This window comes from Vipera berus, assembly GCF_964194415.1.
Source record: "Vipera berus genome assembly, chromosome: 6".
In the NCBI taxonomy this organism is placed as follows: Eukaryota; Metazoa; Chordata; class Lepidosauria; order Squamata; family Viperidae; genus Vipera; species Vipera berus.
In genome coordinates, this window is record NC_138208.1 from 10,399,959 (window position 1) to 10,414,185 (window position 14,227).

At 41.1% G+C, this 14,227-nt stretch overlaps 1 protein-coding gene and 1 long non-coding RNA gene across 2 annotated transcripts; one reads left to right on the forward strand and one right to left on the reverse strand.

The window, feature by feature from the left end:
- Positions 1–14,192, forward strand: HSPA14 (heat shock protein family A (Hsp70) member 14). The gene is made up of 14 exons (XM_081331243.1): positions 1–82; positions 1,314–1,394; positions 1,489–1,571; positions 1,928–1,976; positions 3,266–3,359; positions 3,447–3,537; positions 4,759–4,863; positions 5,554–5,715; positions 7,368–7,523; positions 9,845–9,947; positions 11,198–11,410; positions 12,193–12,366; positions 13,151–13,221; positions 14,061–14,192. The coding sequence occupies exons 1-14, from the start codon at positions 26–28 to the stop codon at positions 14,143–14,145; spliced, it is 1,524 nt and encodes a 507-aa protein (XP_081187369.1). The 5' UTR covers positions 1–25; the 3' UTR covers positions 14,146–14,192.
- LOC308670069 lies at positions 8,186–13,889 on the reverse strand. The gene is made up of 2 exons (XR_014026932.1): positions 13,644–13,889; positions 8,186–8,647 (listed from the first exon to the last, which is right to left on the reverse strand). It is a non-coding gene; the product is annotated as an uncharacterized lncRNA (long non-coding RNA).
- Positions 14,193–14,227: the final 35 nt, after the last annotated feature.

Sequence of the window (14,227 nt, forward strand, 5' to 3'; positions counted from 1 at the left end):
ACTGTGGGTATTGAGCGCGGCAAAGATGGCGGCGATCGGGATCCACTTGGGGAGCAGCTGCGCCTGCGCGGCCGTTTATAAGGTGGGGAGGGGGCTCGGGGCGGCCGGGGGGGGGACGAGGTTTACTGGGGGGGGCTCGTTTTTTCCTTAAAGAAAGATGAAACGGAAGTAAAACCTTCCTTGGACGAAAAGGGAGGGTCCCGGAGGCAAAGAGACCCTGAGATGCTAGCTTTCTACGCGAGGGGACAGGGAGAGAGCCAGGCCTCTGGAGTGAGGTTGGGGGGGGGTTTCTTTCTTCTGGGAGGGGTGCATGGCTCTCTTCCATCAAAGTGAATGGGAAGGATATAATTTACAAAAAAAAGGGCAGGGTTAGAGAAGGATTAAGGCTGAGATACTAGCTTTCTGCTTCCAGGGAGGTCTTTTGCAGGGCGGGAGAGGTTGCATTTGAAGCTGGGGGGGGGCTTGAATTAAGACTTATGAGGTCTAATGCAAAAGTTTTATTTTTTTTGTTTTGTTTTTGCAGTTATGTTTTTGATAATTTGCACCCCTATGGTGAATTGCTGCCATTTTTACAACATTCCTTATATTTCCTTAATCCAAAGCAGAAAAGCCATAAAATATGCTACTCATAAACTGTCCACACACATGTCTTCCACGTAGATGTAATGGGAGTCTGGTTTTTAGGGAATGGTGCTTATTTTTAACGGGGTTTTAATGATCCTGGAAATGTTTTCCAAGCTTTTCCCTGCTTTGATGTGGGATCCGCTTTCCTTTCATCCTTCAGCACCTCGGAGACTGGCTTATCTTAAAAAAAAAGGCCAATATTAAAGGGGGAAAATGATTTCTGGTGGGTTTTCTTGAGAACTGTGTGTAATACGCCTTCCAGGAAAAAGAAATCACATCTGTTTATTTACAAAACATAAACTATTTTTTGCTGCGACTGAAGAATAGAGAGTATTGGATCAAATTATTAACTGGTGTGATGCACTTTGCTGTGCCTGTACTCATTGAGTTTATTTCTGCTACATTGAGTTAGGCTTGTAGTATCTTATAAGTACTTACTGAATTGCAAAATGGACTTAGTAAATTTGAATCGGATTGGTCTATAAGGATTTCTCTTTATTTTTCCCCCCTACCAAAGTAAAGAAAATCAGTCACTGTATCTTTTTGAACTGAGATCTACATTTGTGCCCTTATACCTTCTTTGTAAATAGAATATTAAAACCTGGATCTACCACTGAGCTTTCCTTTATAACTTTAGAAAACGGAAGGCCTTTTTTCCCAGTCTTAATAAGTGTGTTGATGTGTTGTAGGATGGCCGTGCAGATGTTGTGGCTAATGATGCTGGGGACCGAGTAACTCCTGCAGTTGTTGCGTTTTCTGAAAAGGAAGAGGTAAATTTCTTTCTTTCTTTTTGTTAAACACTTAAGGTCAGACTCAGCTAACTTTTTTTCCTAAAAAACCCCCCCTCTTTAATGCTTTTTTTAGATTGTTGGTCTGGCAGCAAAACAGAACCGGGTGAGAAATCTCCCAAATACCGTAGTGAAAGTGAAACAGATCCTTGGAAGAAGGTATGGATTATGCCATAAAATACCCTCTTAAAGGTTACTTTGTATTCCATTAGTGGGTATCTGAATAAATTGTTACCTTTTAAAATGTAATTATTGACTGATCTGTTTTTGGCTATGCTTGTAAGTCTCAGCATTGTTGTTTAGAAAGTAGCTGGTGTTGATTTGTTTTGTTTGTGTCATCTGTTTTCTTCCCCATTATTTAAAGAAGTACAGAAATTATACTGCTTAAAGCAGGAATGAAAGCTGAATTCATGAAAGTTGACTCCCTTACAATGAAAATAAATAGAAGTAATATTTTTGTTTGTTTTAAGTTTTAATATTTTTGAAGTACCTTCCAATTTTGCTTCTTTTCTCAGCTCTGGAGACCCACAAGCGGAAAAATACATCGCAGAAAGTAAATGTTCGGTAAGTGAAAGCGTGCTTTGCCATATTTTTCCTATAGGGAAAATTTATGACTTTGTGTCCCAAAGGTGCTTTTTTCCCCCCAAAAGGCAACTGGACTTCCTTTGTTTTTGCTTGAAGGTGTTTCGCTTCTCATCCAAGAAGCTTCTTCGCTTCAGACTAAATGGTGGGGAATGGAAGGACGAAAAGTGAAATATCTTCAAGGAAAAACCAAGAAAGTCCAGTTGTCTTTTGAAAAAAAAAAAGCACCTTTGGGACAAGTATGACCTGGATGACTGAGAATATCCACAGACATTTATGAATTTTTGAATCTATTTATGAAGTCATCTACTACGGTTTTTACAATTCACTTATTCGCTATATAAAGGATACAAGTACATATAGGAAAAAGTACATTTTTAAGGTCACTAATGATTCTGTCCTGTATTTTTTGTACATATCTGTTCGAAAAATACAAGATAATTAACAAGGAAATGCCAGAGCAATATTTTTCTTTTCTATTTATTCAATCTGATTGATGTTCCAGAGAAAAAAGGGCAATCAGAGTAAGGGCAAGTGAATTAGCACATTAATAGAGCAAAATTAAACAAAACAAACCTGATTTATTAAGTTCAGAAATTTGACAGAATGGAAATAATTTTAAGCTTCCCTGAAATGCATATGTTAGGTTGAATAACAAAATAACAGTTGGGAGGGACCTTGGAGATCTTCTAGTCCAATCCCCTACTCAGGCAGGGGACCCTATACAATTTCAGACAGATGATTGTCCAATCTCTTGAAAAATCTCCAGGGTTGGAACACCCACAACATCTGGAGACAAGCCGGTCCATGGATTAATTGTTCCAATTGTCAGGAAATGTTATCTTTAGCTATCGCTGCACAATATACTTATAATTAACGAGATGCTTATGGTAAAAAAAATAATAATGCATGAGGTTAAGTTGCAAAATTGTCAGAAGAATGTTCAGGGTTTTTTGTTTTGTGGGGAGTAGTGATATTTGTGGATTTTTCACATGCTTACTGTGGTCCAGCTATTCAACCACCATCTGGACTTCAATTTCCTCAATTCCTAGCCTTGTAGCCAACAACACTTGGAGGTGCTGGTTTAGAAAGACCACTGTAAAATGACTTCTTAATTTCTTGTTAATATAAACTAACTGGCATTGTTGCGTGGATCAGAAATGCTGAGATTGTTTTCTTAAGCAAAAGACGACGGGGGGGATGTGTGCATTGAAAATCTTCTCTCATAGTCCACCTAACCTGAGGAACACCTGGTGTTGATTTGTCTGTAGGTCACCGAAAAGAATGGAAAACTTACTTATGAAATAGATGGCAAATTTGTTTCTCCAGAAGATGTGGCAAAGTTAATCTTCAGGAAAATGAAAGGTACGTTATCCAAGTTGTGGAAAAAAAAAGTTAAGTTCTAGGAAATGGACTAGCTTTTATTGTTTATGTTGCTTTACGTTTCTCTAGAAACTGCTCAATTCACATTGGGTTCTGATGTCAACGACACTGTTATTACCGTGCCTTTTGATTTTGGAGAGAAGCAGAAAAATGTCCTTGGGTAAGTGTGGTTCCATATGCTTGTATGCCGTGAATACATTTTCTGGAGTTAATGGGGTCAGATCCTATGGACAGAGTGTTTTGCCTGGATACGATTTCCATTTGAAATCCCAGCTCAGCCACACAAAATGTCAAGAGGTAGATATTCTGGTTTCTCCTGTTGTCCTCATCTTTGGGAAGAGAAGTCACAAACAGTGACAGCTGATCTTGAATTTTTTCAGGAGAAAAAACAGAAAAGCCAAACTAGAAGTAATTTTAACTGTCATCCTGTTCGGCTTTTCTTCAGGATAGATACAAAAAGAGTTTGTAAAATAAGGATACTTGCGTCCTGAAATGAAGCCCCAAAGGCATATTTCATCTAGCTTGGCCAGGAGTAGGCAACCTTGGCTCTTTTATGACTCATGGACTTCAACTCCCAGAATTCCTGAGCCAGCTGTGCTGAGCTGGGCTATCACTTTCAAGTACAGAAGTATCATTAAAACACCTGATCACATTTTCATCTATCGCTAAAGGAACTGCTCTCATATTTGGTGCTTAAATATTGCTGTTATTATAGCCGTTATTGCATTACTGAAATGCAAATATATTAAAAGTAGATGCAAATTTGAAATGTTGTGAGTTTGGTGCAGAAGTGAAAATAAGCACAAACTTTATGCTAGCCTCCCTTTTTCTGTTACGAGTTGATGTAATATATGAAATAAATAAATTTCCCCAATTGCATAAAATTGCAGCATGGTGATACTGAGACACCTTATATCTGGAATAGTTCAAAAAGTATTTCTCAATCCTGGTAACCTGAAGCTTTGTGAACTCTAAACCCCAGGTGTCTCTGCCAAGGCCATGCTGAGTTGTGAAATTCTGGAAGATTATCATTTTTTATTTTATTAAATGTATAGAACCACTCCACTCACCCGGTAATTCTGAAGCTGATAATTTATACATCTAGAAATTGACACGAACGGGAATCACTAGTTTAGATTTACCTAGGCCAGGGGTAGGCAACCTTGGCTCTTTTATGACTCGTGGACTTCAACTCCCAGAATTCCTGAGCCAGCCAAGCTGGCTCAGGAATTCTGGGAGTTGAAGTCCACGAGTATAAAAGAGCCAAGGTTGCCTACCCCTGACCTAGGCTAACATACAAGAACTATCTTGGGTTTTTCTAGCGAAAGAATCTCTTAGGGTTATGTCACTATACTGATTTTTGTGGTCATATTTGTTACAGAGAAGCTGCTAAAGCAGCTGGACTTAATGTTCTTAGACTAATTCACGAACCATCAGCAGCTCTGCTGGCTTATGGAATCGGACAAGATTCACCCAGCGGAAAAAGGTGATTAAGGTTTTCTCAACTACGGGAATTGTGGTAATTTTTACACTGAAAGTAAGACTTAGAATAGCCTTTTTTTCTGCATTTATTTCAACCCTGTCTCTTGCAGATAAATAAGCCTTTTTTTGCGATTAACCATGATCAGAAAGGGGCACCCTTCAGCTTGTATTATATATTGAATTTCTAAACGGCATTCATGACAGAACTATAATCCGCCTCAGACTACAGATAGTCCTCGATTTACGACAGTCCATTTAGTGACCATTTAAAGTTATAACAGCACTGGAAAAAAGCAACTTACGAATGTTTTTCACACTTAATGACCGTTCGCAGCAGCCCCACGGTCACCTGACGAAAATTCAGACACTTGGCAACTGACTCATATTTACGACGGTTGCAGAGTCCTGGGTTTCAAGCGATCCCCCTTTGGTGACCATCTGACGAAGCAAAAGTCAAGGGGGAAGCTGGGTTCACTTAACGACCGTGCCACTAACTTAACAACTGTAGGGATTCACTTAACAACCGTGGCAAAGTTTGTAAAATGTAAAACAACACTCGCTTAACAACTGCCTCACTTAGCAACAGAAATTTTGGGCTCAATTGTGGTCGTACGTTGAGGGCCACCCGTACGGTTGTTAACACTTTGAGAAAAAAAGAGATTTTTTTCCCCCATTTATGTTTTGCAAATGGAAGCTACGTGCTGGTGTATAAACTTGGAGGTGCTTCGCTTTCCATCACGGTCATAGAAGTCAACAGTGGGCTGTATCGGGTGCTGTCGACCACCACCGATGACAGCATAGGTGGGACCTGTTTTACTGAAGCATTAGCGCAACACTTGGCTTCGGAATTCCAGAGGTAAATGGTATAAAATCTAGAACACCGTTTGGTGTGACACTTAGGGTGTCAGACTAGGGAATGTGGAAACTTGAGGGGTCCAATCGGTGCTTGACAATGGAAGATGACTGGTGAGGCAGCAACTCTCTCTCAGCCCAGAGAATGCTATATATATGTGTTGTGATTCCTCGCAAGCCAGTGGATCTGGCAGCTGAGTCTGAGGACTCAGAGGAGGAGGAGGAGGAGGGGCCTGGAGTGACATCAGAGTCAGAGGAAGGCTCTGAGGAGCTCCAAGACTTACCGTCTGACAAGGAGCCTAGCCCCTCTACTCGCACTCTTGCTGAGACACAGCTGTGCTGGGAGCCTGAGTTGGACAGTGACGAAGCACAGCTGTGAAATATTCAGGGTGCATGAATGCGCAGACAAGAGAAGCGAGTAGGACAGAGGAATGCAATGGGCCGGCTCCAAAGGCAAAGGAGAAGGCATTAGGAAGCCACGCCTTGGCTGAATAATAAAAGGGAAGGTGTCGGAGGTGCTTGCTGCCGAAGGCAACTGTTCGTGTTGAGGATTGAGTTTCTGTGAACTGTGTTTTCCTTGGACATTGACTCAGGTCTGTGAATACCGGTAATAATAATTGGTTTTTCTTGCGGTTCCTGCCTGTTTCTTGGAAGAGGGGTTTCTCCTTGTGAGCATAACAAGGGCTCACGTAGACTGGGACAGAACAATATGCTGCCTTGACCTCCTAAATGGAACGTGAAATATAAATCTAATAAGGTTTTATACACTGCACCATTATCAGCAAAACTGGCCACATCTGGCCTTTTGGAATGACATGAGCAGCTTTTCAAGGTAACACTGAATGGCCGAACTTATCGAAACGTAGCTGGAATACTCCAGTGGGGAAGAAGAGATTGCAAATTGAAGATGGCTGTTAATTCACCCTGATTAAAAATCTTGAGTTTAGTGAAGAACCGCTTGCTTGTTGGGAAAACTGCCTCTATGCCAGGGGTGTCAAACTCGCAACGTCATGCGACGTGTCGCAACATGTCACAACTTTTTTTTCCATTGCCGGCAATGGCAAGGTTTCGGCATGATGCATCTGGCCCGCGGGCTGGCAGTTTGACACCCCTGCTCTATGCGGTCAGGCAGATTTTTTTTCTCCCCCCTAATGGTGATTTTGTTATTGTTGTTCAGATCAGCTAAAAATAAGTTTTATTGCCCTTAATGGTCTCAGTAGGATAGCATGAAAGATCCTTTGTTCCATTTTAGGGTTTTGAAAGAGCCTGTCATTTCTAATGTGCATTTCCCTGAGAATACTGAAGATATTTTATAGCTGTTATTAACTACGTCTATTAAACTGCCTGTTTAAGGAGCACAGAGTAAAGATATAAATAACTTGAAAATTTTCAGTCTGTAATATCTGGCTTAGATGCAAACATATCTGTTCAGCTTTTTAATGTCAGCATCGTGCTTGATTTGTTTACGCTTAATATTGGAACCAAAAATATTTTATTTTAATTTTTTGATGTTTTTATTTTATTCTATTTTATTGCATTTCTGGACTGCCCATCTCCCTCAAACATCCAGAATAAATAGTTGCTAGCTTAACTATATGTTTTGTTGTTATTAATAACTGTGTTATTATTATTATTATTTTTTCAAAAAAAAACCAGATGCTATAGAAATGATGTGAGAGGAAATCCCAGGGCTATGATGAAGTTAATGAACAGTGCTGAAGTTGCAAAACATTCATTATCCACCCTGGGCACCGCAAATTGTTTTGTGGACTCCCTGTACGATGGGATGGATTTTGACTGTAATGTTTCCAGGTACGTTTTGATATTTTCCTGACCTCGGGGTGGGCATCCTTTTTTTTTCATTTTCACAGGGGAGGCTGGTCAACAGGCATGCATAAAATGTTTTGAATTGGAAGCTGGCAAACATTCAAAGCAGGCCTTTTCCATCATTGTGTTAGCGTTTTGAGCTGGAAGCAGCTATTTCAAATTTAGGCGCTTGTTGAATGGTTAGGAAAAGCTGTTTTCAGCTTAGAGCATGTCTTTGAAGTTCAAAACTGTTCCAATAATTAATATAATAGTAATAATAATAATAGGGATGCAGTGGCTCAGTGGGTTATGAGGCTGAGCTTGTCGATCAGAAGGTCGGCAGTTTGGCGGGTCGAATCCCGAGTGCCGCGTAATAGAGTGAGCGCCTGTTACTCGTCCCAGCTTCTGCCAACCTAACAGTTTGAAAGCACGTAAAAATGCAAGTAGAAAAATTGGGACCACTATGGTATGGTGGGAAGGTAACAGCGTTCCGTGTGCCTTTGGCGTCCAGTCATGCCGGCCACATGACCACGGAGACGTCCTCGGACAAGTGCTGGCTCTTCGGCTTTGAAATGGAGATGAGCACTGGCCCCTAGAGTCGGAAACGACTAGCATGCATGTTCGGGGGAACCTTTACCTAATAATAATAATAATAATAATAATAATAATAATAATAATAATAATAATAGTAATTGTAATAATAGTGATAATAGTGATAATAGTAATAATAGTAATAGTAATAATAGTAATAATAGTAATAATAGTAATAAAGTTGGAAGGGACCTTGCAGGTCATCTAGTCCAACCCCCTGCTGAGGCAGGAAACCCTATACCATTTCAGACAAATGGCTGTTCAGTCTCTTTTTAAAAACTTCCAGTGTTGGAGCATTCACAGCTTCTGGAGGCAGGTTGTTCCACTGACTAATTGTTCTCACTGTCAGGAAATTTCTCCTTAGTTCTAGGTTGCTTCTGTCCTTGGCTAGTTTCCATCCATTGGTTCTTATCCTGCCTTCAGGCGCTTTGGAGAATAGGTTGACACACACACCCCTTCTGTGCGGCAGCCCCTGAGATATTGGAACGCTGCTATCATGTCATATCAATTTGCATATTCCTATTTTTCAACACCAGGTCCTGCTGGAAATGGGTAGATGATTAGGTAGGAATTAGTAGAACTAGTAGAAGACACAGCAGTCTTTATCCCCTGCAGATGGTTCATGTTATTAATGGCATTTCTAGACTGCCGAATCCCTAAAACCGTTTGGCAGTTCAGAAGATAAAATAAACGAGAAACAATATGCACATGGCTCAAGAACCAAGTCTGAGACGTGGATTACTTCTGAATGGTTTCTTTATCATTGCCTGCCTACAGACAGAATCTTGCCAGAGTAAGGCAATTATCTGTCTAACTACAGATACACTCTGGGAACTTTTTTCCGGAGAAAAAAGGAGGAACCTGCCCCACTTTACATTGGAGAGAACTGTGTAGAGAGAGTTCCCTCCTTTAAATTTCTGGGAGTCTACCTCTGTGAAGATCTGACCTGGAAAGGTAACACAACTCAGGTGGCTAGAAAGGCCCAACAGATGCTTCACTTTCTCAGGGTCTTGCGGAAGAACAGGGTAGAACAACAGCTAATGACCCTCTTTTACCGGTCTACTATAGAGAGCATCCTCTCGTATGGTATTGTGGTTTGGTATGCTGGTCTGACAGCCGCGGATAGGAAAGTATTACAGAGGGTGGTGAGCACAGCACAAGACATTGTGGGCTGTTCCCTGACACCACTGGATGACAGCGCCAGGGCTCGCAGCCTTGGAAGAGTGAGGAAGATTCTCAGGGATGACTCACACCCTGGACGGTATCTCTTTACTCTCCTACCATCCGGTAGGAGATATAGGAATATAGCCAGCCGTACCAACAGGCTGAAAAATAGCTTTTATCCGTGGGCTGTTAGGCTTTCAAATGGGACATAATCTTATGCAGAATTGACTTGGGAGGCCGGTGTGTGGTGTAGTTGGTTCACATGGTGTGGTGGGATGGAGGGTTTGTTGTCACTGTGTGTTGGGGGGAGAGAGCATGGGGGGAGGCTCAGCTAATCTCAATGTACACATGTACTTTGACAATAAAGGTTTATTATTTGCTTAGAGAGGAACCATCTTTCTCTTCCTGCCTACCGGACAGTCCAATCCCGGCTACCTCTTTGTCCTCTGGGAAGGAGCCCCTCCCTCTGGGAATCCAGACTCTGTTCCACACCACAATACGACAAGAAAAGTCTGCAGGAAAAGGTTGACAAACTAATGATTTTTTTATTATTATTTTTAATTACACATTAGGGCCCGATTTGAACTGATTTGTTCTGCGCTTTTTGTTAAGTGCATTGAAGCAATCAAAACATTGTTGGAACAAGCGGGACTTGGAACGGATGACATTAGCAAGGTGAGGGTGTCCTTTTATTCATTCCCCCCCCTCATTTAATTTCTAGATTTTGAAGGGTTTAGGGAGGTGGGGGGTTTCTTGGTGTAGGTGTAATGAGGAATCCTGGCTTAATACTGAAGTCAAAGAAAAGCTTTTAGACATAACACTTATTCCAGAATGGATGCATTGCTATGTTTCAGATCTTTGACCCGATGTCAGAATGGGGCCAATATTTGCAGGGCTCAAACCATGTTGTTGTACATAAGTAACTATAAAATGTACAATCTTGAAACGAGAGACAGAAATAGGGATTTGTCCTTGTGAACCTGTAAATGTCATTACAGGTAGTCCTCGGCTTATGACCACAGTTGGGACCGGAACCTCTGCCACTAAGCGATGTGGTCATTAAGTGAGTCACTCCTGGTTTGGTTTTGTGGGGGGTTTTTTTGGCCTTTTTGCTTTGGTCTTGTAAGCAACTCCAACTTGCCTCAATCACTTTGCTTGTCAGAAGCCCATTGAAGGTCACAAATGGGGATCATATAAGCCTGGGGTGGTGCAGTGGTTGAATATTCAGCCAGTTGAATTTTGATCATATGGTCGTGGGGATGCTGCAACAGTCCTCAGTGTGTCTGGACTGGTTGTAAGTCACTTTTTTCAGCGCTGTCATAACTTAACAGTTGCTAAATCAATGGTCATAAGTAGAGGACTACCTGTAGAATGAGGAACATTACAATATTGAGTAAAATGTTCATACAGTAACGATTGGGTAAGACCAAGCATGATTTAGAAGGTGAGTAGTTGTGTTTAGTTTTGATGCTGCTAATTATACAATCGCTTAATCATTTATATCTTGGAAAGGAACTAGTTATGTTTATGGTTGCACCATTAGTATCAGCATTGCAGAAATCTAGAAAAACACTAGATGGCACCAAAGTAATACAAAAAACCCCCTTTTTGGTACCAATTAATTTCTGCCGCCCAGATAGCCTTATCTCTTTCTTCTGTTCATTTGTGTTTTGATTCTGAGACTGCTTGGACCCTTGACACTCCTTGCAATTTTCTTGGCAAGTATTTTTTCAGAAGTGGTTTTCCATTGCCTGCTTCCTAGGGTTGAAAGAGTGACTAGCCCAGGGTCATCCAGCTGGCCTTATGCCTAAGGCAGGACTAGAATTCCCAGTGTCTAGCCTGGTGCCTTCACCACATCAAGAAACGCTTGTCTAATTCTCATTTAGCTTTCGTGTCTTTAAAAAACTTGCTTCACTATCTTCTAGGTGGTTCTCTGTGGTGGATCAGCCCGTATTCCAAAACTCCAACAGATGATCAGAGAACTTTTCCCCAATGTTGAATTGCTAAACTCCATCCCTCCTGATGAGGTCATTCCTATTGGAGCGGCCCTAGAAGCAGGAATCTTGCTTGGAAGAGAGCAGTTTTTTTCAGATGACATGCTGTCCATTGAATGTTCTGCCAAGGACATATTAGTCAAGGTAAGATGGTTACAGAGATGTTGCAAATGTGACATCCCTAACTTGACCAATTTTTTTTAACAACCCTGTAGTCCCTTGCGATCAGGGTGGAGTTGGGACAACTGAATGGAACTGAGCATTTACTGGCTGGATGCCCTTCCTGACACCTATGCAGGGCTCACAGGAGATATTTTTCCCTTTGCACCCAGAGAGAAAAATTTCTGCCGCTACGTAGGAACTCCCAGCCTCCTGATTGTGAGACGAGGGTTTTCACCTCTAAGGCCACCACGCTGCTCACTGACCAAAATTAAATAACTGTTCAAAAACCCTTAGGATAAAAAAGACAAAATATTCTGAACAGAGGATAAGAAAAACTAAAGCTGGGTTGCAACAAACAACAACGGGATTAACATAAATTCAGCTGCTTGCACGGTGGTCATCTCTGAAGTGTCTGCTAGGAAGGAAAGAACCATTGGCAACTTCTTTTTTCTGACAGATGGCTACAGAAGTGTCATTTTAAGTTTTTGAGCTAATTTGAATAAAAAGGGGCAACTAAGGTGGATGTATGTTATTCGGTTTCCTCCAAGGAACAAGGGCACAATCTTGAGTCATTGTGTCACAAATCAGTACGAAATATAGATTTCGGCCACTGTCACCTTCTACAATCTTTCTGACCGTTCCATGGTTTTTCCACCCACAATTTGTTAAAAGATTGGCCGGTGGCGCTGCCCTTTTTGCGTCTGTCGGAGATGGATCTCCCATAAATGAGTAAAACTTCTTCAAGGCTTCTTTCATCCTTCCAGGCAGTGGACCAGTTGGGGGCTGACAAATTCCTCGTGGTGTTCCCATCAGGAACGCCTTTGCCAGCTCGAAGGCAACACACTCTCGAGGCCCCAGGAGAAATTTCCTCCGTCTGTCTGGAATTGTACGAGTCTCTGGAAAAAGGTCCCATCAGACAAGACGAGAGATTTGCACAGGTAAAGAAAAACATGTGAATTTTTAGACTGCCATTATTATATACCTGCTCAGAAGGAAATTTCTGTTTTCAGTGAAGCTCACTTTTTGAACTTGCAGGCCTATGAATATTTTACTGATCGAGTTTCATGCTTGAATTATGTTTTTGGTTTTTTTTTTAAACTAGAAACCTGAGATCTATGAACTGGAATCTGGTATATAAAAGGCACGATTTAGAATGACCCCCAAGAATTTGCTCGGGAAATAAGTGCTTTTCAAAGCTGTGCTACACAAAAACTTCATGCTTGGTTCCTTCAAATTTATTTACATTTCAGCATTACTATTTAGGGTTTAGTTATGGGGATTTTTTTTAAGGATTGCAATTTTGTAATATCACAGGGAGAGGGTGAGATTTAAATGAAGGCTGTTTTTCCAGCCTTTGGGTGGGCGGACACGGATTTCCACTGAAATACATCTTTAGGGGGGAAATAGTCCTGTTTTGGTTTTTTTTAGAAATTTAGGGTTGTTTTTTTTAAGGTTTGCTATGTATCTCATATTTTTCTGATAAAATTTGACACTGATTTCTGAAATCCCCCCAAAAAATTTTAAAAATGGAATTTTCCAGCATAGCTTGCTGAAGTTCCATTGCTGTTGACCTTAAACCTCTGTGAAAAGAACTGATATCCTTTGTTATTTAGTCCAAGTGGTGGGTTAAAGCAAACCTCATCCTTAGAAGATTTCCTTAATAATAATTTCAAAACCTTCTTTTAGCTGAGTGATATATTTGTGGTTGCTTGTTTTTAACAGATTGTGCTCCAGGATTTAGATGTCAAAGAAGAAGGTCTGCATCATATATTAGCTATCCTTACAATGAAGAGGTATTGAAAACAAAAATCTTATTCTGTGGGTCAGAACCATGAGTATTTATGGACTTTACATCTCGGGACAATGATTTTCATATTGACATTTGTGGGGGAGAAGATAACAGAATCTCTCTCTCTCTCTCTCTCTCTCTCTATCTATCAAACAGAGGTGTCAAACTTGCCGGCAATGGCAAAACTGTCCCAATACGTTGCGCGACGTCACGTGACATCGCAGGTTTGACATGTCTGGTCTAGAACTTGATCGCAGGGCACTTGACAACCAGTTATAAGTACAAACAGGGTCACGTGACTGGGGGGACAACAGTGCCACATTGTATAACAGCTCAGAAATGCTCTATAAGCCATAAAACCTTTGTTCTGTGGCTGTTGTAACTGCAAACCATAGTTACAACGGCTGATCGTAAGTCAAGAACTACCTGCGGTGGTTCTCCTTTCAGCTGCAACATCCTTGCATGGATGAATAGTTCCTGGGAGGCTGTTGCTTTTAAGAAAGAAACGAAGAATAATGAGGCCCTTCCTGAATTAACATATATAAAAGCCAGATATACAATATAGTGTCCTTCTTTAGTCCCTCTCACACCAATTTCTGGGACCCTAGAATTTAACCAAACGTTTTATGCTGATCCATACACCATTGCTGTTGCAGAGATCTAAATCGTGTGTCCAACTTTGGCCACTTTAAGACCTGTGGACTTCAGCTCCCAGAATCCCCCAGCCAGCTGGCTGGGGAATTCTGGGAGCTGAAGTCCACAGGTCTTAAAGTGGCCAAAGTTGGACACCCCTGATCTAAATGTTTAGGAAGTGAGGATAAAATTTCTGTTTTCCTTTCTCAGAGACGGATCATTACACGTCACCTGCACAGATCAAGACACTGGAAAATCTGAAGCCATCACTGTGGAAGTGGCCTCACAGGCGTAGTTAGAAAGCCCCTTTTCTCAGTTATAGTAAATTTTATTTTCACACAACAGCTTTGTGTTTCATTCTTCAGAGGAACCAATAA

What these genes read in the sequence shown, in the direction of transcription:
- HSPA14 (XM_081331243.1), top strand. Translation starts at nt 26, where the DNA reads ATGGCGGCGATCGGGATCCACTTGGGGAGCAGCTGCGCCTGCGCGGCC. An exon ending in AAACAGATCCTTGGAAGAAG is followed by an intron (nt 1,572 to 1,927) that starts GTATGGATTATG and finishes TTCTTTTCTCAG; the next exon opens with CTCTGGAGACCCACAAGCGG. An exon ending in GCTATCCTTACAATGAAGAG is followed by an intron (nt 13,222 to 14,060) that starts GTATTGAAAACA and finishes TTCCTTTCTCAG; the next exon opens with AGACGGATCATTACACGTCA.